Below are 26,925 nucleotides of genomic sequence, written 5' to 3'. Positions count from 1 at the left end.
ATTATCAAGGGATTAAGAATTCAACTAACGTGTGTTCAGGGAGCAGAACTAAGTAGCTTTGCCTTCTCCGTCCGTTTCAGTCGCTCTTGGTTTGAAAAAAGTATACAGCAAGACTTGTACCCTATCAAGTGTTATATGTTTCTTGGAACTGCTAACAGCTGATTATTGATGCAAATAAATAAAACGTTCTCTAAAAATTTGTACGGACCACCGGTTACATTAAAATAAACATAGTGTTAGAATATGTATCCACAATTAATACATCACTATATGTTACATAAACAACTAGATCACAATATCTTCAATATTTAAATTCACTGAAGTTTGGTCACAAACCGAAATTAAATTTAGAATTATAGCCTCTAGGACGTGTAGAGTAAATAAAAGTACAAAGTACAAGTGCAGGACATGTTTCATGAAATTTATTCTCAGGTAAAAATATTGTGCTTTTTGGTTATGGCAACGGCTATTCCACAATTATTTCCAAATTTTATAAAATTAACTACCCCATCAACCTGTGTAACCCCATCTAGTACACATTAAACTCTCCCCTCCCCCTAATGGATGATTAATCGTCTACGTCGCATTCAAACCACTTACAGCAGATATTCTCCTAACCACCGGATCACAATGGTATGTCAGCCTTAAAGCATTTTCTTCCAATTTTTCATTGAGTTAATCAATCGGTAACTGTCCGTCTTCATATGATGAAAACCACTTAATACATGCATTCTGCTAACCACAGGATGTGATATGATCCAGTCTGAAAGCAACCAGTTTCTTCCAGTTGTGTTTATTGAGTTCTTCAATCGGTTACTGTCCGTCTTCATACAATGCAAACCACTTAACACATGCATTCTCCTAACCACAGGATGGGATATCGTCCAGTCTGAAAGCAACCAGTTTCTTCCAGTTGTGTTTATTGAGTTCTTCAATCGGTTACTGTCTGTCTTCATACAATGCAAACCACTTAACACATGCATTCTGCTAACCACAGGATGTGATATGATCCAGTCTGAAAGCAACCAGTTTCTTCCAGTTGTGTTTATTGAGTTCTTCAATCGGTTACTGTCCGTCTTCATACAATGCAAACCACTTAACACATGCATTCTGCTAACCACAGGATGTGATATGATCCAGTCTGAAAGCAACCAGTTTCTTCCAGTTGTGTTTATTGAGTTCTTCAATCGGTTACTGTCCGTCTTCATACAATGCAAACCACTTAACACATGCATTCTCCTAACCACAGGATGGGATATCGTCCAGTTATGAAGCGACCAGTTTTTTCTAGTTGTGTTTGTTGAGTTATTCAATATGTAACTGTCCGTCTTCGTGGGATGCAAACCACTTAACTCATGCATTCTCCTAACCACAGGATGTGATATGATCCAGTCTGAAACCAACCAGTTTGATCCAGTTGTTTTTATTGAGTTCTTCATTCGATAATTGACCGTCTTCGTAGCATGCAAACCACTTAGCACAGGTAATAGCCTAACCACCGGATGGCAATGGCATATGGCCCAGTCTGAAAGCAACCAGTTTCTTTCAGGTGTTTTCATAGAGTTGTTCAATCGGTAATTAACCGACTTAGTAGCATGCAAACCACTTAACTTAGGCTCTATTGTGGTAACCTGCTGAATGCCAATGACATGCCGATTGTCGCCTTTTATTGGACTTACAGCGCCCCATTTTGTAAGTTCTCGTATGGAAAAGTCCTAATTTCCACAGTTGTGCTTGATGTTATGTGTTAACCTGTATTTTAATTAATAACACATACTAAATCTAATGTTAATTTTTGTTTAGTTGGTAGTGCTTCAGAATGTTCGATTTGGACAACTACTAGATTCAAATTTAGTGTTAAGTTGTATAGCTAAGTATTAAAGTCAATACTGGTTTCGTCCAGACCGAGTAAGTTCCTTTGTACTATGCCCACATCTTTGTGTTTGTCGAACCACAGCTTATCGCGTTCGTGACGTGATACGGTGGTCGTTTTAATGGTCTGCGCCGCTCTGTGGTCACATTGTGTCACCGCACAGACGTGACTTGTCTTCCTCATTGGTCTCTCGCGTGTCGCGTGTATTGTGAAACTGGTATGTAAGTGGCATTCCACGGATCCAGAAGCGCTATTCTCAAGGTCAATTGGTCACTTTATTGTGGATTGTGCTAATCAATTCCGATTCCATTGTCTTCTACTGAATCCATTAAGCGTTCGATATATCGTTCACGTGTCTTTTTATTGTTCTTGAGCGTATGCACAATGCATTTCTTTTTATATTTACATTTTTTCATCCACTGCATTGCTCAGTTTATTCCTAAGCGTGTTCAGTGCTATGAATTTGTTTAAAGATCTTATCACCATCACACCCGCCTCAATGCAACATTTTGAATCTTCTAACCTCTAAGAGGGTGGGTTCTTGCACTTTTTGACAGTAGTAACTAAAAGGTGTTATCTGTAAATAATTTAATATATTCAGCCTTTACTGTGTGTTTTTTTTTTTGTTTGTAGGCGATAGCTTTTGCCTTTTCACATTACTTCAGGCAGCCCTCATACGATTATTTGTTAGCATGTAAATACGGGAGCCCAAACTCGGATTCGAACCCTGATGCTCGGGGTGATAAGTTAAGATGATAACTCCGAGATGATTTTTTTGGAAACCGATGATTTATACGATAACCTTCAGAACAATGTTAGTTGTACATAAATCTAGTCCCAACAACGGGTTGGCTTTGTAGTTTTAGTGTTTTGAGAACTTTAACATTTAAACAATATCTTTTTAATACTGTATATTTATTTTAAAAGGGATGGCCATATCGCCAAAACTTCACAAATGGTTTATTATATAAAACTACATAAGAAATATCTTATAATGTACAATTCTCTCTCGTTTCGTGAAGTAAATAACTGATATGAAATGATTGAAATGAATTTTATTGCTCATTCATGAAGTCAGAAATTTCTTAACAGATTCCTATTGTATTATATTTCTATTATCCTTAGTTATTTTTGCCCGGTGTTTGAATAAATAAAAGATGTAATTTTTTATCTTTGTGGGAATTTTTAATACTTTAACTGCCATGTGATACATACAACGTTTTTTTCTTAGACCAATTGTATCAGTTTGACACACAATTACCTGCAGGCTATGGACAATTGCGGAAAAGAATCACTACAGTCCTCATGGTTTTTATGAATAATTAAGGAGAAACTTTTCACCATTTCATTAGAAAACAGGAACATTTGACCAAACTCATAAGTTTATTATGCTCCGTTTACAAATGTATCCACATGGATATGTTTATTGAGGTCAAATAATATAATTTGATAAATAAGATAAACGGTATATATCGAATAATAAGCTAATGTTAAAATGACTTGTTGCCACTATTTACTTACAAAAAAGACTCAGAACCACTATACGAGCTTAGGTTGAAGAGTGCAAATGTCATAACATTTTAAGTATTGACAAGTCATTCATTGTATTTGTTATGCAAACCAATTGCTTTTTTAAGTTTTAACAAGCGAAGTATCACTGGCAATGCAGTTTTTTTATGACAATGTAAAATATTTTACCATAAAAGGCAAGGTACAAAGCAACGTTGCATGCATCAATGAGATACACGTGGCTTGGGAAGTGCGATGGAAAATGTATCATACTGATACACAAGGCCTAGTGAAATAGTTAATAAATACCAAATTTGATTTCATAGAAACGTTCGCTTAAAAGTGGTTGGCAGTGAAAGTGTGATATTTACATTGTTTCAGTGTAAACTTTTTCCTATGTTACTGCGACTACGGTATTTGTAACCGAAGGTTAAGAGACCCTAAGATTAATACAGAGTTTTATGACTTGTGGCGCAGTAAAGATATAGTTTTATCTCTTGAACACACATACACATATGTGGAAAAGAAATTATGATGCACCATTTACTTAGTTTTGAACGAATAAATCATCCGGCGAAGTTCGGTTGAGAAGTTAGTTCTGGAAACAATGTATAAACTCATATATAAAACCATACAGCATGTCTATTAATACGAATGGTGCGGGTTTCCACGTAACACTGAATGTTAAATTGGGTGGGGCTTTGTTCCTGTAAGTGGAACTCTGATGAAACTGTATTTATAAAGTCTACGGCATGGGTGTATATAAGGGGGGGGGGGAGGGATCAAGCTCGTGGAAATTTTACATGCAAACGTTACAATTTTACCCGGTAGTATTTTAAGCTGTAACACGTTTATGACGTTTTAAAGGTGAACAATTTCCCCGGAGAAGATTTTTGAGGCACTAATTTTGGAGGTTATTTTATACTTCTTAAACAACCTAATGTGTCAGCTACCCACCTCCCCCCGAAATAATTTTTTATATACGCCACTGGGCCAAGGTATACGTAGGTCTTCCGGTAGTACAAATTGGGCAAGGTATTCGAAGATTCTTAACATTTTCGCCGACTGCCAGAAAACTATTAAACTCTCATCAAAGAATATTCTGACCTTGAATGTCTGTCCACAGAAAAGCCCGCTGACACTGTCCGACACCTCGTCCTCCCCAGGACCTCGGAAGGAACGCGACAAGAGCGCCAAAAGGAAGTGGAACCTAAACCGCTCATCAAACACTAGTCTGACCTTGAATGTCTGTCCACAGAAGAGCCCGCTGGCACTGTCCGACACCTCGTCCTCCCCAGGACCTCGGAAGGAACGCGACAAGAGCGCCAAAAGGAAGTGGAACCTAAACCGCTCATCAAACACTAGTCTGACCTTGAATGTCTGTCCACAGAAGAGCCCGCTGACACTGTCCGACACCTCGTCCTCCCCAGGACCTCGGAAGGAACGCGACAAGAGCGCCAAAAGGAAGTCGAACCTAAACCGCTCATTGAACGCCGAACCAGTTAAGGACTCTCCACGTCCTGGTAAGTTTAAATTTAATCTGGCATTCATAGTTAAGACAGTTTAGTTCCATCTCTCTCAACCTTGGAGTAGAAATGGTTCAAAACCAAGTATGTGAGTAAAGTTGGTGTCCCATTTCCCAATGATTTGATTTCTTCTACACGCAAGGTAGGTCTAGATAAATATAACGTTACACGGAACGATGTGTAGCAATATTTGTCGGATTATTTCAATCTGAGACATTATTCTCAGTTTATTTTTAAATTAATTGGACTTATCTGATGCAAACCTTCACTTTATAAATATTTTAGGATGTTGTCAAAATAATCGTAATACTATGTCACAGTGGCGGAAAAAATATAATAGATTTTTACGATTAACACTGTCGAAACTGTGGTGAGCCATGTTTAGACAACGGATGTTGAACCGAAACTGCTAATAGTACATATCCGTCTGTACAGTTGAGCTTTATTGAAATTGGCTGAAACTTAACCAACCAAGGGGCTCTCTGTTTCACTAGCAAATCAAAATTGATTCTGGAACAGCAGAGTTTTTCTGGAACTGCGTCCAATATTTTAACAGCCTCAATCTTAAACAAATTGTGCAAAATCCAATTTTATAAATTTTGCTTTACGATCAGTAGATAGTCATGACGAGCCATCTAGTATGTTGGCTGACACTATGCTGGAAGAAGTATATTTTTCGTAAATTCCTGGGAATATACCTCGATAGAGGGTTGACTTGGAATGGTCAAATCGACCACGTTTGCTCCAAATTGGACTCGGGCATTTATGTTTTGAGGTCTCTAGTCAAATATTGCCCGAGTCAGGTTCTGATGATGGCGTATCATGACTTGATTTACCCCCATCTCACTTACGGGCTCACTTACGGATGTTGTGGGGAGCTTGTGCAAACAATCAATTCCTGACAGTGTTCAAGCTGCAAAAACAAGCGATCCGCATTATCGCTAAGTTGAAATTTAGAGAGACGTGCAAGGAAGACTTCAAACATTTGCAACTGTTGACGCTGCCCAGTCTCTACATCTTGGAAATAACTGTTTTGTATGCCTAAATGTGCCATGAAGAATGACCGAGATATACATGTGTATGAGACTAGAGGCGGAGATAACTACCGAACTGGTAGACACAGAACGGTGGTTTATGAACGCTTGCCTTCACAGGCAGGTGTTCAGTTCGTCAATAAATTACCAGATTCAATTAAAAACACTCCAACGCTCAAAGTGTTAAAAATTCGTGTAAAACGCCTTTTAGTGTCACAAACATTTTATAATGTTGACGAGTTTTTTTGCGTACGATTAGGAGACCACCAATTAAAAAGACTGACTGAAATCGTCGCTGGAAGTGGGAATAATTGGGGAATGAATGAATGTAGGTAAGTTTGCAAAATTGTATGTTTGAATAAGATTTCTTGTGGTGTGTATGACAAAAATTTAGCAAGTTAAAAGTAAGATTTTGACTTTTGCCATGCGTTGTATAATGTTCCAGCAATAAAAATCTGATTTGATTTGAAGTCTACAGAACAAAAATTAAGACGTTCAACCTAAGAGTAACAAAATTACATCGTTGTTACTTTATGGTTCGATCTTCCAAACTACTCTCAACTTGGTTAAGAATGTGATATATAATTTATAAATGCATTATTTTTATTAAGACCACAGTTTATCCAAATTAAATTATTGGCACTTGAGCATTCCAATAAAGTGATGAGCATCGGGCATCAAAAACAACTGAAAGTTACAGAATCTCACTTTGAGTCAACTTGCATATTGCCGAAATCTCTTGCAGACTTAATGATTCAGTGCCTGAACATTATTTCGTAGAATTTCTCCAATCTCATCATGCATTGTATTATACACGTTATATCTTTATTTACCGTGTGAGGTCATTTGGAGCGTGACCGTGAGCATGCCTACATGTAGAATACACTGGATAGCATGTCTGATGCATCATGCATTGCTTGAGTAACCGAATCGGTAGAGGTATTTGTTACCATTCTGTTGCAATTGACAAACTAAATATCGCGTATCTTACAGACGTGGATTTTGTTACTTATTCCAATTGTGCATTGTAAAAATAAATTTTCATGTAAACATTTCGATCGATTCGTCCTAGTGTTATTGATTAGTAGCAGTTCTCGTACATTGAAATCCATTGATAGATTAAAAATACATCATAAAGAGCAAATTTTGTATATAAATATCATGAAATATCAGGGTTGAAAACGGCTTAACGATAGTTAAACTGTGAATTCAAAAATATTATTCTAGATAAAACCCTGATTTTGTTTTAATTAGTAATCATTATCATTACTTTATAAGTAAACTGTATTTATTACACAGCAAAAGGGTGATGAGTCGTGGATATACACTCAATATTATTTTTGAAATTGTAATTGTCTAATCCCCAGGGTTCATTTTGTCATACGTTGATGAAACAGTGATGGTCTTTATTCAAGACTACTCGTATATCACGTGTCCCGCCAACTTCACCCAGTTTCCGGGACAACAGTGATCTCCCAAGTGGGTCACCGGGACATCCAATAGTCAGTATGTGGGTTAACTGCTCTGCCCCATCAGGGGTGAGTCTGATAACAGCCATCTCCTCCTACACCCGCTCTTCGCCGCTAATTGCTTCAATATAAATCCGGAAATCCTTTTTAAACCAGGATACTCTCAGAGACTTGGATTGTGTCGTTTGTTTATCTTATTGCAAATCCGAGATTCCAAGTGCAAGTCAACTTGTAGTAGTATAGAATTGAAATTCCAATTTCAAACTTCCTGTGCCCTAAATATTCAGTTCCACGATTTTTTGTCTTTTTCGAGAAAAAGCTAATAAATTGCACTTCGTCCTAAAATGATCTTTGCGCTACCTTCGGAGTGACGGGATATTCTGGATGGGTAAGATTGGGTGGCTGGGTGTAAGGGCCGCCTTCTGTCGAGATCCACGAGAAATGATTTTGGGCATTAATCTCAGTCATGTATTCTTGGAAGATTTGGAGAGCGGTTCTGTCTCAGCCTATCCAGTCAAAGCAGGCAGGGGGTGGCACGTCCCTATGTCTAGGTAAGCAACAGCCATTAACACACTTAGGGAGTCCCACTAACTCCAACAGTAGACTAGACCCTATCGATCTACCCGTATACCCCAATATCGCAACATGTATGGTTAGTGATATGCTGCTCTTGGACATCCATTTACCCACATTTAAGTGACATATCGGTTTTTGATGTATCCAGTGTAGGTCCAACTGCAAGGTATAAACCAGCTAGCACTGAATCCTCCTGGACACAGTTTCACGGTTACTGTGTTCTGTGTAGGAGGTGCTGGCGTGCTTCCTCTTTATTATTTCTAATTTTCTCGTGGCATATATCCTTTTTTTATAGATAACGTATGATTGGACCTGCTTATTTTTGGTTGGTATTAGCTAGGTTTGGTTGTTACACAGTCGCAGATTCATAAATAAACAAACTAAAACTGAAATAATCAGTCTATTACATTATCGCGAGCTGTCGGTGGTGTGTGTAAGGAGCCAACACTATTTGGGAACATCCATTACGTTCATTTCTCGAGATAAGTATTCATTGTTGTGCCAGTTACACGTTAAAAAGTGTGGTATCTAATACTGGAGCAACCCGCACGAATATAGCCCAAAGATGGATGGCCGGTGCATTTGAATCCCTCCTCTTCACCCCGACATAGCCAGTATTACGTGTAAGGAAAATTACTCATCCGTCTCAACATCATCACCTATTACAAATATTGGTAAATTTGGTTTTATTCGTTAAATCAAGCAGACGGTATATGGCCGTGTCCTTGAAACAGCGGAAACAGCTGGTGGTCAGCAGCGATATGGCAACTCTGTCTCAAATGTCATCGGATTGTTTGGTGATAGCTACTCTATAATATATCATCAATTGCCAAAACAATCACATGGGACTAAATACCAAAACAGTGAAACCCGATACAAGATAACCATGGATGACAAGTGTATCGAAACTTACCAAAATGGTTAGGAATTGTTTGAATAAAATATTAATTCTAAAAATATTATTAAGATATTTCTTATTTTTTCCAACTATGTATTGTATTATTATTCTAAATAAAGCGCGGTACAGCTGATATCTGTATTTAGTTTATTTATTTATACATAATTTATACATTACTGGTTCTGCTAAGTTATACAACTTGTCAGCAGAGTGCAATACACAATGTAAAAAGTTATACAATCTAAATAAGTTTATATATATTTAAATTATTTTATCATTATTTTATTTATTGTCTCTATTTACAGTCTATGGCACTGGATGGGCTTAAAATAACAATTACAGTAGTGGCTAGTAAAGATAACTACCGCAACAAAAAAAAAAAAAAAAAAAAAAAAAATAAAAACTGACATATCGTCAACAATATAACTAACAATAAATAGATCTATGCAAAACAATAACAATAACTCAACAAGAACAACAACAGTGAGGACATAACAGAAACATTACAATACATTAAATAAATATTAACGGAAATATAATACAAATATACGAACATTTCTATAAATTTTAACAATAGTAATAACAATCGCAATAGTAATTTACTTTTGCATTTTATTTTCAGCTTTGCAATGTTTTATCTCATGAGTAGCACTTAATACTGTTAGACAAGTAAATTCGCATATTTTTATTAAAACGCCATCGCTAATAAAAAAATAGGACAAAATTATATCAGTGTTTCTCATTGTTTTACGCTCGGATTCCCAGTGTGTGTTTATTGAGAAAACTAGGGATTTCTGTTAATTGTGTTACAGTCGTGGCAGAGCGGTACTGTATGGCGAAATACGTACTAATGGTCAATTATGAAGCTCTCATTGCAAGAACCCATTGCCCGAGTGGTATGAGCCATTCAGTGAACATTGTTCGTGGACGAGGCTGCATGCATTTCACGGTGCCCTGAGTTGCTTGCGCGTAACAGAGTTAGGGGACACTCCTCCCCGCTTATTACTGGCATATTTTCTGATTAAAGATGAAAAAAATTCAATGTTCTTCTAGATTTTTATTTGTGTCAGGAAAGAACCAGACAAATAAAATGGGAGTACTTAAACGTAACCGTTGTGAGAATGAAAATTATCGCAAATATAAAACACACACACACACACACACACACACACACACACACACATGAAAATGTAAAATAGTACTAACGTCTAAAACATCTAAAAATAGTTAAGTGTAAAGCGCGTTTCGCGTGAATTATATGTCACGAAAGTATACATATATACATATATACATATATATATATATTATATATATATATATATATATATTTATATACTTTTCGTACATGTATCGTAGACATATGTCGTAGATGTACTTTATTACATCTATTTTTAGATGTTTTAGACGTTAGTACTATTTTACATTTTCACTTGTGAGTTTTACTTTTAACGAGGAACGATTTAAAACATTTTGTACTAATTAATTAATGGTTACGTTAATTAACGAGCAATTAATATTTTACATCCTATGTCGCAAACACCTGTAGGTCGGAATTAAAATTGTTTAGTTTAGTAGTAATGATTTAAATTCAGTTGTAGATATCCTCATAAATATTACGATTGAAATGTTTCATACATTTCCGGAACTACTTACAACTGTCACATTTCCTCTAGTCACGTGGTTTAACTTCGTTGTAATCAATTGAAATAATCAAATGGATCAAATTTATCGGTAATGAGAAAAAATATTAGTTTCGTTATTATAATTTTAACGAGAACGCGCTGATGTAATGACATAATTTACAGTTAATATAATTTCTCCAGTGACGCAAACTTAGACGAAATTATGTTGCTCTAGATTCGCTGTAAATGAGAGCGGCTTGAATTACGGCAAGTCGGAGATAGTTTGTTAAACACGGAAAGTGGGTGAGAAATGCGATCTGGGTTAGGGTGCTATTGGAACTGGGGCAGATTGGTGGGATGGTCGGTGGTAGGGGTGGTGAGGGTGGCACCGCGGGGTGCCCTGGAGGGGTGTAATTGAGTGCTGCCCGGGCTCCATTGATGTCCAGCGCGTGGCTGCTGCCGCCCTCATCCGTCTATCTTCATTTCGCCACTACCAATTACTGGAACACGCTTGGTTTTAGATGAATAATTTCGTCATTCATTTGCTGATAATTAGTAAGGAGTACAATTTGTGTAAATCATTCTTTGTCTGAGCAAACAGATCGCTGTGTCAAGGATACGTTTAGACAGAAAGACTATTAAAAAGCAATAGATCATTTCGAAAACCATTGCCATTAATGCCGTGATTTATATTGACCATTCGGGGCCAAAGGACTGAGGGCTCTTACTTAGTTTAGGTGCTTACTTATTAGGACAATATTTAAACAGATTTTATACCTTTCAACCTCAAATATGGTTTTGGGCAGGTAATGTACAAAAATGCCAAAACATGCTTGTGCCATTGAGCATGTGCTTAAAACGTCAGCTGCAAGTGACCAAAATTGCTGATTAAAGACGCCAGACCACTTGTTGCATTACGGGCTTCGTTGAAGTTTCATTCAAAATTTCAAGTCTATGCGTTCGTTTTTCAGAAATCTTATGGTAAACAGACAAACAAACAGATAGGAAAGGAATTTTGCCAACCCCTTGAGTGATAGGCTTCGCTAACGCTAAGCCTCAGAGAACAAATGCAAATAGTTTTCAATTATTGATAGATTATAATTCTTTTTTATACAATAGTCTATAACATATAAAGATACTGGGCTTGTTAATACACAAACTGTAGTTATAAAAAATAATTTTAATTATTTCAGTTTTTAATGATAACAGTATGCCAAAAAGGTGTAGTCCCAAAAAAAAAAAAAAAAAAAAAAAAAAAACTATGTATAAACACATTTTCGTGTGGTATAATTTATTATAAATTATGAATTAGAAGACCAAGAAGTGTCATTGTACTCATGTACGAACATGTTTTGTTAGGCAATAAACAAAAAATGTATACAATAAAATAATTAAATCTATGCATTCAAAATAATATTAAAACATTTCCGTTGTATGTCACCCAATTCTGTTTATTTTAATATATTTATTAATTATTTATTTATTTGTGCACGTTATTGATATAGAAGTTAGATTTGTTAGCAGGTATCAAGGACGTCATTATAAAAGTAAAAAAAGTAAAGAATGTCTTATTTTACCAGGCGAAGTTAGGGCTAAGAAGCCCTCTCTAACACTTAACCTGGGTGTTGGTTTTTCATTGTAATGGACGTTGGGGTCGTGAAGGTTTAAAAACATAAGGCATCTCAAGTGTAAACCTGTTTTGCTAATGTTGTAATAAGAAATTATAGATTATAAAATGTAATAAAGATTTGATTCTTATACATGTTTTCATGGAGAGTGGCTAACGTTGTAAGTAGGAAGGGCGTTGTCTATGGATAGGTTATGGACGCAGGCGAGGGATTATGGACGGGTGAGATGAGTGTAGCCCAGTTACTAGTTAATGTTGATATAGACTTGTTGGGGTAATTATTTTAATAACAAATAAATAACAAACCGAGAGAATACTTCAATTTAGGTGTATTCTTCGTTCACTACAGCGATTTCAGTTTACTGTTATTCATTTTGCGATTACTTCATTGTTATTCACCTGGAATCCTGATTCCAATATGGAAACTATTATTTTTCCACCCAGAACTGGTGGCATGGATATCTGTCCGAATAGTGAAGGGAGCATTGGGAATTAACCTTTTCATTTGGCACATATACATTTTGTGTGGAATTGGTATCGTCAACACTGTAAAGCGATGGCGAGCGCGCTCTGTCTTATCGCGGATTTACAGTTGCACGTCCTTTCAAAGTCACACACTAAAACTTTTCCCCTCATGATAATATTTAATGTTTATTAACATGCCGTTACAAACAATGATTTAATTATAATAATTATGAAAAAATAATTCAAATGTGACTGTATTAATTATTGTTTTTGCTGGCTTAAATATAACATAAATCACTGGTTACTGTTACTATTTGTCGGGACTATACTTATCTGATCAAAAATATTTTACGTATTAATGATTTTAGGAAAATCCTCTTTACGATCGTTATTTTGTGTGTGTTAATTACACTTGGAAGAAAAAAAGTATGGTTTTGAGATAAAACCATGTTGTGAGTCATCGTCAGACCGGACGCGTGCAGCACGAGACAGGACGAGATAGCGAAACCGCAGCGTTGCCAAACTATGCAAATTTCAAGTAAAAAGTTAGGACTACAATGCTCCTTAAGCCTCTGGATATCCTGAAATCCCGTCCTTCAAGATGATTATACTTTTATCGATCCGGTTCCAAAAAAGAGACAGTCTAAAAAATAACTCTAAGCCCTCCCTTTATAAACCTTTGTTTTTTTGGCTCTCATAATACATTTGTTCGTGGAGTTTGGTACTCATTAACGACCTAGTGCAATGGAAAATGCCAATGTATATTAATCGACGAATATGTAATTTCTTTGTTAAAGAGTAGACAAAACAAAATTTGGCTCCCAGGCTAAATACGGTAAAAATAAATTGCCATTTAATAATATTTGCATACATTATCAACTGTATTAAGCTAAAGCACGAATTTAATTAAGTGAGCGGACGAACATTGGCCGAACATTGTGTTCTGTTCTCGCTGGCTCGGTGAAGCCCTGTTGGTCGCGCGCCCCTCATGTTGCCAGTGTTTCCATCCGTTGGATGCCCATCGGACCCTTGTTAACGGGCACATTAGCATTAACAATAACATTAACATTAACATCCACACATTGTGCTGGCGCGGCGGAGGCTGGAGCGGCAATTAGAGCCGAAGTGTGCCGTGCCGGTGCCTGTGCCGGTTGTTACACAGATCCGCGTAACAATGGACTACTTTTCGCACGGGGATTGCGTAACGCGCGGCGGAGATTGTCCATTCATCTCAACAGCGTGTGTTACACTCTTGTCTCCATTGATAGTGTGCTGAGTAGTGGAAGCGGTTATAATGTTGTCCAGAGATGTAGGATAATGGCGTTAGAGTGTTTGCAAGAAGCGTAAAAGCACTATATATCTCCATCCGTAAACGCTCTTAAAACAGTATCTATTACTGTTTTCAAATGTTCTCGTTGAATGTTACACAGGAGACAGAAATAGACAATGTTCGAAAAATAAACCCAGGCATTTGAAACCACCGGCGAGAGTGTGCCAGTAGGTTTAAGAGCGATCGCAGTAGATCATTTATAGATTGAGGCCATTTATCCCTATACGGAGTGCTTGGTTTGGATTAATACCCCAGTTTTTTTTAGTTTGAATACACTAGATCTGTTATAATTTTACTAGCGCTACATTACTCTATAGTAAGATTTTTGTTTAGCGTAGTAAATACAAAATACGAATGTGTAATACGAAACAAAAACTCGAGTTCACTCGTTCAGTTCATATAGATTATAGGTAGCTATAACAGGATAGCTTCACATTTCATGTCGTATTTAAGTGTTATCATAAAAGAAACATGACGGTTCGTGGATTGATGTCTATTCACTTCTTCATGTGGAATATAAAAATCACAAATGGTTTAAGTATGCAAAAGGTGAACGATTCAACTCATGGCGACGAAAACAATCTAGTAGGCCTAGTACGTAACGCACATGAACATACTTGAGAACAACAAGTCAGGAGAAGTACAAGTGACAATCCACGACACAACACTGATGTGCTGCTAAAACACACGATACATATCACCAAATCAAGCAAAAAAGAATTTGTGATAAGATCTTTTGGGCATTTACAATATAGATGCACTATGAAAATTAAACGTTTTATTTTTTTATATTTCTAATTAAATACAACTTGTGAATGTTGAGTTTTTATCCAGTTCGCTTTCTTCTTAGTGCAGCATGTGGAATCTGACGTCATCACAGACTTTTGGATCTCTTCAGACGAACATGACTCCAGATTTCAGGAGTCAGGTCTGGTCAAGCCCTTTCTACCATAGCTACATTATGTGTAAATACAACTTGCTTGCTGAGTGGTCTAGTGGTTTGGACTTTGGATCTGAGTTAGAGATAGTGCAGGTTCAAATCCTGTCTGTGACCGTACCACTTTTTATCAGTACCATCAACCTTGTACTGTATCGACTCCCCCTTATTCTGTTTGTGAAGATCCTCGCACAGACCAGTGAGCAATGAAGAAGGGCAGAATGTCTTAAAGGGGTGTCGATCTTATTTATGTAAGGGGGGATGATCTTTGTTCTAAATACAGAGTTTTATAGAGTAGTAGACAATAATCTCTTCTTCACAATCGCTCGTAGAATCGCTAGAACATAAAAGACACGCGATAGACATTATATATAGAATATCTTAAGGAGAGGTCTGCAAATTTTTTATTATTAATACTTATTACATAACGGAAACGTAAGTTACGTTGATTCTCGGTAGTTTTTACAAAAATATTTGCTGACGGCCTGTTTTTATTTATTTATTGCAATTTAATTGGTACAAGAACATGACGTAAATAATTTTTTATATCTTCGCTCATGGGTAATTGGGCATGTATGTATGTTCACGGCGCGTTGTCATCTGGTGGCCAGGCCTAGTAACTGCCAATGGCGGGGCATAACGCGACACTAGCGAATTCTGTTGACTGCCCTTAGTTACTACCCTCAGTCAGATGTCTAGGAATTGGCTTTGATTATAAACTGTGTGGCAGTTGACCTAACTGTAATTTTATGACAACCGCGATGTAAAGTAAATTATTTTTTGTATTTGAAACATTGTCGAACTGAGTTGAACAGTTGTTATAGCCGTGTGTTTTGGAACACGTGCGCCCGCCAAGTAATTATCAACGCACGACGAGTGTTAAACGTTGATAAACACAAAGTTTGAAAAGCTGTCACAAGGCAGTAATAAAGTAGTCCTGGGTAAATTAATAAATAAACACCAAAACACATAAACATTCAACATTACATTACATTAAGCCGATTCTGTCTTTGAAATCTAACACCTGTGTACTATACAGTTTGTTAAATGACACATTAGTAGACAATGCTGCTATAACTGTCATGATGGATAATTTCTATTAAAATATTAGGATGTTTTTGGAAAAATTTACACAAAATCATACTGTCCATTAATACGTTAACTCGTATTACATTATTTGGGAGTGAAACTATTTTTAAGTTCATAGTATAGTCTCTCTGGTTCGCACTCCAAAACCTTAGTAATTGTAGTAAAGGGTTACAGAATCGGAACCGAGAACTAAAATTTGCACTGTACTGTTTAAGCCCACAGCCTGGTTATTCTTGAAACGATAGGGACATTTTTTCCGAATACAGGAATTGATTGCCACGCTAGTTTTGGGGGAGTTTAAAATGGGAGGGTATTGAAAGGGTTAAAATTAAAAAACTAGATTTTTTTCTCAGATCATGTGTCTATTGTCTGCCACGCTAGTTTTGGCGGAAGTCAAAATGGGAGGGTATCGAAAGGGTTAAAATAAAAAAAAATAATTTTTTTCTCAGATCATGTGTCTATTGTCTGCCACGCTAGTTTTGGCGAAAGTCAAAATGGGAAGGTATCGAAAGGGTTAAAAATAGTAAACTACATTTTTTCAGATTTTTCTATTGTCTGCCATGCTAGTTTTTTTTAGCTCGACACACTTGCAACCAAACGTTTAGCACATAAATAGTTATATCACTGTCAGACAACTCATAAAGAGACTGAAACACACTCGGTTCCTAGACTACAACAGTCACTGTTTCTTAGCCTCGTCCGGGAATCTAATAAAACGCTCTGCCCGAACGGTGCGGCGTTGAGCGGAGCGAAGGTGGACAGGTGTCTGTTACATAACCAAATGGGATAGATGCTGAAGCCATTTATGTAACGCGAGCGACTAAGCCGGGTGTTATTGGGTCGCAGTGGTCGCGGTGGTCCGGTGGTCGTGCCGGTGTAGGTAGTCACTTTACCAAACCGGTACGCGAACGCACAACACTGAGCACGACGATTCTGTTGTACCTTACACGAACTGTGCGGGGACCTCCTAAATACAGATTGTCCTTACAGTATAACGGCATTTGTCTTCGTTAAGTTTTAAAAGTGGACTTTTCACATACTGATGTCTGCTGTCTTCTTCAGGCGTGAGATAGAACGTAATCTGTTGGATAATGGGTAAAGGAGAAGGATTAAGGATAACGCACGATTGACTGTTTTTGGGTTTATATGTTTGAAAAAGAGAGCAGATATTAGTTTTCGAAACGTTGAATTCGTCTTCTGTTCCAAAGCCTAACTTTGAATAAAGAACTGTTGAATACACAGATGGAACTAAACTTTGTTATGAATATCTAACTAATTATGTGACTAACCGGACACGAAAGGGAAGGAGTAAGCTACTATTGTTGTTCATCAGCTTTCTTCAAAACATAATGTCTATTCATAACGGAGTGGGTTAAGAGCAAATTCTCTCCCAGAATTCACTGTTCGTGTTTTCACTGGACCTTGATATTTTCAATATGGAAATTTATTAGAACAACACGCTTTAACTCTTATTTGGCAGAGAGTGTAACAAAGAGGTTGGGCTAGCTATGCATTTTCAGATTTTATGTGTGATTCTAAGTTAAAACTTTTTAGCTTAAAATCAAACACAGAATTTTAAAATACAGCTTTTTGTTACACCCTATATAGCGAGTGTGTATATAGTGAGATTCGACACAATCAGGATGATGAATGCAATGGATACATGTTATGGAAAGGGTTAAAGGCTTTAATTGCAGTGTATATATTTGTAAACACGTTTAAACCGAAATTTAAATAACAGAGTTTGCATATCCTGAATAAAACACGTAAACAAATGCGCAAAGCAGAAATACTGAAAATTACTGTAGGACTGAAATGTTATCTCAAAGTAGCAAAAATTTACACCACATTGATTCAGATCTGTAAATATATTTTTAGTGAAAGATATTGCGTTTGACGCTTCTTATATTTTGGCTTCTAAGAGACCGTGGGTTAGGAGAATTAACGAGATCGTTTAGCGTTGGAGTAGTGCAACGACCTAAACAAGAATTGTGTTCATACTTTGGAGAAATAAAGGAATCCCAAGGCACATAAATGCGTCCTTCTGTAGGAAGGCATACGTGACTGGGGCAATTTGCCGGAGTGGGATGGAAATACATTTGTAACTAGGCGCAGTGCACTCCTGGGGCAGTCAGACAGGTGCATAATGGCTCTCAGCTTGTGCTAGAGTGCAGGCATACGTGACTGGGGCAGTCTGCCGGAGTGGGATGGAAATACATTTGTAACTAGGCGCAGTGCACTCCTGGGGCAGTGGCAAGGAGTGAGACAGGTGCATAATGGCTCTCAGCTTGTGCTAGAGTGCAGGCATACGTGACTGGGGCAGTCTGCCGGAGTGGGATGGAAATACATTTATAGCTAGGTGCAGTGCACTCCCGGGGCAGTGGCAAGGAGTGAGACAGGTGCATAATGGCTCTCAGCTTGTGCTAGAGTGCAGGCATACGTGATTGGGGCAGTCTGCCGGAGTGGGATGGAAATACAATTGTAACTGGGCGCAATGCTCTACTGGGGCAGTCAGCCAGGTGCATAATGGCTCTCAGCTTGTGGTAGAGTGCAGGCATACGTGACTGGGGCAGTCTGCCGGAGTGGGATGGAAATACAATTGTAACTGGGCGCAATGCTCTACTGGGGCAGTCAGCCAGGTGCATAATGGCTCTCAGCTTGTGCTAGAGTGCAGGACGTGACTGGGGCAGTCTGCCGGAGTGGGATGGAAATACATTTATAACTGGGCGCAGTGCTCTACTGGGGCAGTCAGACAGGTGCATAATGGCTCTCAGCTTGTGCTAGAGTGCAGGCATACGTGACTGGGGCAGTCTGCCGGAGTGGGATGGAAATACATTTGTAACTAGGCGCAGTGCTCTACTGGGGCAGTCAGACAGGTGCATAATGGCTCTCAGCTTGTGCTAGAGTGCAGGCATACGTGACTGGGGCAGTCTGCCGGAGTGGGATGGAAATACATTTGTAACTGGGCGCAGTGCTCTACTGGGGCAGTCAGACAGGTGCATAATGGCTCTCAGCTTGTGCTAGAGTGCAGGCATACGTGACTGGGGCAGTCTGCCGGAGTGGGATGGAAATACATTTGTAACTGGGCGCAGTGCTCTACTGGGGCAGTCAGACAGGTGCATAATGGCTCTCAGCTTGTGCTAGAGTGCAGGCATACGTGACTGGGGCAGTCTGCCGGAGTGGGATGGAAATACATTTGTAGCTAGGTGCAGTGCACTCCCGGGGCAGTGGCAAGGAGTGAGACAGGTGCATAATGGCTCTCAGCTTGTGCTAGAGTGCAGGCATACGTGACTGGGGCAGTCTGCCGGAGTGGGATGGAAATACATTTGTAACTGGGCGCAGTGCTCTACTGGGGCAGTCAGACAGGTGCATAATGGCTCTCAGCTTGTGCTAGAGTGCAGGCATACGTGACTGGGGCAGTCTGCCGGAGTGGGATGGAAATACATTTGTAACTGGGCGCAGTGCTCTACTGGGGCAGTCAGACAGGTGCATAATGGCTCTCAGCTTGTGCTAGAGTGCAGGCATACGTGACTGGGGCAGTCTGCCGGAGTGGGATGGAAATACATACATTTATAACTGGGCGCAGTGCACTCCTGGGGCAGTCAGACAGGTGCATAATGGCTCTCAGCTTGTGCTAGAGTGCAGGCATACGTGACTGGGGCAGTCTGCCAGAGTGGGATGGAAATACATTTGTAACTAGGCGCAGTGCTCTACTGGGGCAGTCAGACAGGTGCATAATGGCTCTCAGCTTGTGCTAGAGTGCAGGAACTGGGGCAGTCTGCCGGAGTGGGATGGAAATACATTTGTAACTGGGCGCAGTGCACTCCTGGGGCACTGGCAAGGAATGAGACAGGTGCATAATGGCTCTCAGCCTTTGCTAGAGTGCAGGTCATTAGTGCAAGTTACTGAACAGGGTAAGTATTTTAACGAGTTAAAACACATTTTATACTAATCGAAGCTAATTTTACACTCGGAAATGCAAGTACATACAGTATCATTTCAACTAGTCCACAAACGATCAGTGCCATTGTTCTTAAATTACAAATTCCATAACTTAATTTTTATTTTTAAATTTCTTACTGGAAGCCACGATGCTAATGTACGGTTTATTATGATGCCGCCGCCGCAATTAAGTATTACTCGTCTAATAAGTTATCTACTATGTGACTCATTGGCCTGTGTGAATTTCGATCTGCATTTCTTCCACTATTTTGGCGTTTCAAGATGTAAATATTAGATATAAAAATAATTTTACGGCTTGAGCCACGTTTACAACGGGTTAAAAAAAGCTTGATGAAAACACTTTTGAGTTCAAATCCGTTGAAAACTGATTCTGTTGTAAGAAACCAAGAGCGCCTTCAATTCGTCCACGACGTAAATACAGATCTGTCACTGCATTGCCTATTAACAAATTGAAGGCGCTGTCTAATATGTTATGGTGTTCTGGGTGGCGTAACTGGACTGATTCGCGCGTATTTTTAAATTAGGTGTTAGGAATGAATCTATATATTACGGAGGGGTAATCAGATAAATAATATATAGGTATAATAAATTGTTGTATTGTATTAATACTTTAATTATATATAGTATTTTATATACACATATATATGTAAGTATAACACAGGTTTAAAAATGTAAAATTTAATTGTTACAAGATAAATATAAAAACATAAGTTTCTTACAGGACTTTTAATATAAATAAATAAAAAAATGTCAATCCCTGAATATGTCAAATCATGTACGTAATGTAGACTTTTCAAATTTTTATCTTATCCCGTTTTTATTTGGGCCTGAACACAACATTGCCTATATTTAACCTTAACGCCTGTAATTCTTGTACAGAATGTTTCCGCTATTTTGCTGTTCATGGAATTTATATGAGTTAAAATAATAAATATTTTCCCAAATAAAAATCGATCGTACCTACCTTTTGACGTGAATTTCTACAGCCAATACAGGCGGTGCGGGTGAACAGACATGCCGCGCAATTGGCATTCAGTTGGTTACTACCAATCTCCGAAATTGGCGGGCCCAATTTGAAAAAGGGTCTGTAGTTATCAAACCCGTGCCTGCCCCCACGGTAGTGTCGTGACGGTACAGGTTGACAGTAACCCATGTTTATGAGGCTGTACCGCTAACTAACGTCGGCAATCGATATGCGTTCCTCGTACTCTTAGCTCCGCTCCTTCCGCAGTCCTTCCTCCGACCGCTCGCACCTCGCAGTTCCTCATCGGGTCGACCCTCGCGGGAGTTGTCGAGGAGCTTTGTTTGTATTGTGCGTGTTCGTCCGTCTGGAGATTTGCGTGCTTTGTATGAATTAAGCAGTTCATTTAATCATCATTATATTTATTTTAATAGAAGCATTTTCTTGTTAATCAACAAATCCAATTCTTTACAATTTTCTGCGGAAGTGTCATATTTGATACTTACAAAATGTTTTACTTCTAAAAGGCACCGCGTGCAAAAGGCTCGATCGGTACTTTATTTTCTGTGATTGTTGCCAAAAGTTGTGCGCAAAAGTTTCTGTAGTTCGCGACACTTCAGTAGGGACAAGTCAGTGCGAAGTAGAGCTTGAAATGTAATATGAAGTTAGAAAATGTGAGGAAGTGTAGAAACATGGACACTGTAGGAAAATCCAAAATGTTGTTATGACAATGTTTTACTGTGTTAAGTACCAAAGCAAGACCTTGACGTCAATTAAGTTCCAAAATTCTACATGTACGATCCGCATTGTCTGCTCAAGACGGTTAAAATATCTTACACCTGCTTTTAATCTGGTTTCTTGATCATTGTTGCGCATTAACTTATAATTAACAACATAAAATGTATATAATTTTACAAATATTATTAGGTAATCTATGTATGTTAAACGTGTAGGAATTGGAATACTCGCCCATTGCATATTTATACTTCAATTCTCTTTTGCATTGGATTGTCATTTCAAATGTATGAAAAATATGCTAGATTGAGTATTTCAGAGAAGCAAGGCTTCGATGTTACTTTCACAACCTTTACCAAGGTTAACTATATTGGTTGAATCAGCAGCCCGCTCTTTGAAATCGTCTATAACGAAATTAGGCTATTGTCAGTGGGAAAATGCTTTATTTCAAGATCTACAGTTGGTAACACGTAGATTATGTATAGAACCGAACCTCTAAGTTTAAATGTATAAAAATTTTGCAATCTTAATACTGAGAATCTGTTAAATGTTTTGAAAAAAAAGATGTGTATCAGTCGAATTAAAAAAAAAAAATAAGATCATCACATTTCAACTGATGATGTGCAATTTTAAATAAACAATCAGTGTTACAACCCAGACCCAACATCTAAAATTCGTAACTGTTATATTTAAGTGATAGTAAATTGTATTCGTGAAATTCAGAACAAAAGCTGAAATTGTGTAACATCGCAAACAATTTAGGTGGTTTTTGCTGTAACATATTTATTAGTGTGAATTAAGATTCAAGTTGTAGGTAAAGTGTACATAATAATTTTGAGCTTTTTCTAATATTGTAAACAATTTAACTGTTCGTAACATGAATGACAATATCGCATAAGCAGTTTGAAGTTTTTAAAGTTTTGTATGTCAACGTTTGCTCTCAACTGTTTTAACTTTAAGTATTATTAAAATTTACCACTAAATCAGTATTACTCTTTTTAAGGGAACCAATGGCAGCAAATACTAGGTTGGAAGTTTCTTTTGTGTTTGTTCCGTCAAGAATAGAAATAATATTTAGTCTAAATTGGCACAGAATATCATACCTGTTTGTGCAGCCCAGACTAGAAGTAATATTGAGTCGAAATTGGCGCAGAATATCATACCTGTTTGTGCAGCCCAGAGTAGAAGTAATATTGAGTCGAAATTGGCACAGAATATCATACCTGTTTGTACAGCCCAGAGTAGAAGTAATATTGAGTCGAAATTGGCACAGAATATCATACCTGTTTGTGCAGCCCAGAGTAGAAGTAATATTGAGTCGAAATTGGCACAGAATATCATACCTGTTTGTGCAGCCCAGAGTAGAAGTAATATTGAGTCGAAATTGGCACAGAATATCATACCTGTTTGTGCAGCCCAGAGTAGAAGTAATATTGAGTCGAAATTTGCACAGAATATTCATAGCTGTTTGTTTCAGTCAAGAGTAGAAGTAATATTTAGTCTAAATTGGCACAGAATATCATACCTGTTTGTGCAGCCCAGAGTAGAAGTAATATTGAGTCGAAAATTGGCACAGAATATCATACCTGTTTGTGCAGCCCAGAGTAGAAGTAATATTGAGTCGAAATTTGCACAGAATATTCATAGCTGTTTGTTCAGTCAAGAGTAGAAGTAATATTTAGTCTAAATTGGTACAGGAATATCATACCTGTTTGTGCAGCCCAGAGTAGAAGAAGTAATATTGAGTCGAAATTTTGCACAGAATATTCATAGCTGTTTGTTCAGTCAAGAGTAGAAGTAATATTTAGTCTAAATTGGCACAGAATATCATACTGTTTTGTACAGCCCAGAGTAGAAGTAATATTGAGTCGAAATTGGCACAGAATATCATACCTGTTTGTGCAGCCCAGAGTAGAAGTAATATTGAGTCGAAATTGGCACAGAATATCATACCTGTTTGTGCAGCCCAGAGTAGAAGTAATATTGAGTCGAAATTGGCACAGAATATCATACCTGTTTGTGCAGCCCAGAGTAGAAGTAATATTGAGTCGAAATTTGCACAGAATATTCATAGCTGTTTGTTCAGTCAAGAGTAGAAGTAATATTTAGTCTAAATTGGCACAGGAATATCATACCTGTTTGTGCAGCCCAGAGTAGAAAGTAATATTGAGTCGAAATTGGCACAGAATATCATACCTGTTTGTGCAGCCCAGGAGTAGAAGTAATATTGAGTCGAAATTTGCACAGAATATTCATAGCTGTTTGTTCAGTCAAGAGTAGAAGTAATATTTAGTCTAAATTGGTACAGAATATCATACCTGTTTGTGCAGCCCAGAGTAGAAGTAATATTGAGTCGAAATTTGCACAGAATATTCATAGCTGTTTGTTCAGTCAAGAGTAGAAGTAATATTTAGTCTAAATTGGCACAGAATATCATACCTGTTTGTGCAGCCCAGAGTAGAAGTAATATTGAGTCGAAATTGGCACAGAATATTCATAGCTGTTTGTTCAGTCAAGAGCAGAAGTAATATTTAGTCTAAATTGGCACAGAATATCATACCTGTTTTGTGCAGCCCAGAGTAGAAGTAATATTGAGTCGAAATTGGCATAGAATATCATAGCTTGTTTGTTCAGTCAAGAATAGAAGTATATTTAGTCTAAATTGGCACAGAATATCATACCTGTTTGTGCAGCCCAGAGTAGAAGTAATATTGAGTCGAAATTTGCACAGAATATTCATAGCTGTTTGTTCAGTCAAGAGTAGAAGTAATATTGAGTCGAAATTGGCAAGAAAATCATACCTGTTTGTGCAGCCCCAGAGTAGAAGTAATATTGAGTCGAAATTTGCACAGAATATTCATAGCTGTTTGTTCAGTCAAGAGTAGAAGTAATATTTAGTCTAAATTGGTACAGAATATCATACCTGTTTGTGCAGCCCAGAGTAGAAGTAATATTGAGTCGAAATTTGCACAGAATATTCATAGCTGTTTGTTCAGTCAAGAGTAGAAGTAATATTTAGTCTAAATTGGCACAGAATATCATACCTGTTTGTGCAGCCCAGAGTAGAAGTAATATTGAGTCGAAATTGGCACAGAATATTCATAGCTGTTTGTTCAGTCAAGAGCAGAAGTAATATTTAGTCTAAATTGGCACAGAATATCATACCTGTTTGTGCAGCCCAGAGTAGAAGTAATATTGAGTCGAAATTGGCATAGAATATCATAGCTGTTTGTTCAGTCAAGAATAGAAGTAATATTTAGTCTAAATTGGCACAGAATATCATACCTGTTTGTGCAGCCCAGAGTAGAAGTAATATGGAGTCGAAATTGGCACCGAATATTCATAGCGGTTTGTTCAGTCAAGGGTGAAACTAATATTGAGTAAATTGGTACCGAATATTCATAGATAGTGTTGGTCTGTAGAAACTTTGTTTTAATCAATGTTCATAATGAATCATGTTGTAAATGAATTCAATTTGGAAAATACGAGTAGTTTGAGTTGTGTTTAGTCAATATGTTTTTCAGACAATACACTAACGACGTGTAAATTATTATTGCTTATATGTAATTTATTGCATTACTAATATTCTAAACACTTGAATTTTTACAACTAAAGGAACAATTTGGATTTAATTTGGAGTATTGCGCCTTGCAAACTTCTCAGCTCCCAGAGTCTGTTAGAGGAAAAGTGCAGTGTGAGTGTGACAGTTGGATGAACCCATTCAGACAACAAGGTTGGCGCGGAACCTCGAGTCCGGTGTCAGGTTATGTCTATGACGTCATATATTGACAGACGGACAGACTTGGAGTCTTCTAGGGCTTCTCAAGTGAGTGACACTAGCGGTGTATCACAGTCTTCTCCCATCCTTGACCTGAGCGTTGTCATTGTGTTGTGCGGGTCATTTGACTTTTTTGTTTCATTAGTGGCGTGGTTGAAGTATGGAGCTCTTTTCTGTACTAATTTAACTCGTTTATGTTCTCATTGCGCAATGCTTTGACAAAATAGTTTTTTAAGAGATTTTAACGAGTGTTTTTTGTTTTGTTTTTTTAAATCGTTTATATTTATTTCAATTTGTTGTAATTCACAGGCTAGCATCTTAGTATTAATGGTTATGCAACAGAGTTCGTTCAGGTCAAACAGTCTTTGAACTGGTGTCTACTGTTAATTTGTGCCATGTTCTTTGGTGTGGTAAGCAGGAGTCTCTCCGCTATAAGGGACGCTTTAGGGTTTCTCTTCGACTTGTATTTGTTCCAAGAGTTCGACGGTGAGTGGGTTAGCATCGGCGATGTAGAACGTTTGTAGGATTTGTGGTAGAGTATTTAGAATTCGATGTTTTGTTGATTTAGATGCTTTTTGGTTGTGTGCAATATGTAGAATTGAGGTTTAATTAAGCAACAGATAGTGAATCTTTAAACGGCTTCAAATGTCGCTTGTAAAACCCTTGTTTGTTATTTGTTCAATCCGGCAAATAAAAGTTATCTGTGCGGATAACTGAGATTGCTCGATAGTCCGGGACGTGTCAGATCTGTTTATTCTGTGTTTGTGTGTGTGCGACATCATTGGGAGAGCAAAGAGCGTTGATTAGCAGTATAGTCAGAGCTACTGAGCAGGCAACATGCCTATGTATCTGAAGAGGAATAATAGTAAGTTTTATATATTATATCATGGTTCAGTTAATGTTTGTTGGGGCCTTCTTACTTATTTGAGGTGTTTTGTTGTCCGTTTCCTGTACATTTTATATTGACAATTTCTTATGGAAATATCTCTTTCTTCCGAGTTTGGTTTTAACGCGTTCACTCTAGGTCACGAAGGTCCAAAGATTTTGGATTTATGGATCAAGATTGATGGATTTGGTATTCAGGATTAGGATTTACCGATTTGATTGTTTGGGTTATGAAATTCATGGACATTGGATTATTGATTCATGGATATGAAATCCTGAATAGATCATAAATTATTTAATTTAAATAATACAGTATATGCGTGGTTGTCTGTTTCTAAATTATTTGTTCAGCGATGTGTTAAATGTATTAATATAATTTTCCGGGGATTGTTGTGAACAAAAAAATGTTTAGTTTTGCTGAGGTCGTGATTTCGATTGTATTATGAAATACTGATGGCAATGGTCAATAAGGCTTTCTTATACGCAATTTCTGATTTGACATTTTAGAGGTGACACATAATTTAATTGTGGTATTACGTCTATTTAAAAATTTGTCAATGGAGTAATATTTATGGAGTAGTTATTCAGTGAACAGTTGTAAAATATGCTAGCAGGTGTAAAATACTTCATGAGTTGAGTACAGTGAGC

At 37.6% G+C, this 26,925-nt stretch overlaps 1 protein-coding gene across 1 annotated transcript in view; it reads left to right on the top strand.

The window, feature by feature from the left end:
• Positions 1 to 26,925, top strand: part of LOC124353850 (supervillin-like) — a 279,170-nt gene that overhangs the window by 132,375 nt on the left and 119,870 nt on the right. The window contains 1 exon segment of the mRNA XM_046803874.1: positions 4,773 to 4,905. Coding sequence (XP_046659830.1) covers positions 4,773 to 4,905 — 133 coding nt within the window.

Source organism: Homalodisca vitripennis, chromosome 2 (genome assembly GCF_021130785.1).
Source record: "Homalodisca vitripennis isolate AUS2020 chromosome 2, UT_GWSS_2.1, whole genome shotgun sequence".
NCBI lineage: Eukaryota > Metazoa > Arthropoda > Insecta > Hemiptera > Cicadellidae > Homalodisca > Homalodisca vitripennis.
Note: the sequence above shows the minus strand (reverse complement) of the source record. Positions and strands in the feature narration are given on the sequence as shown.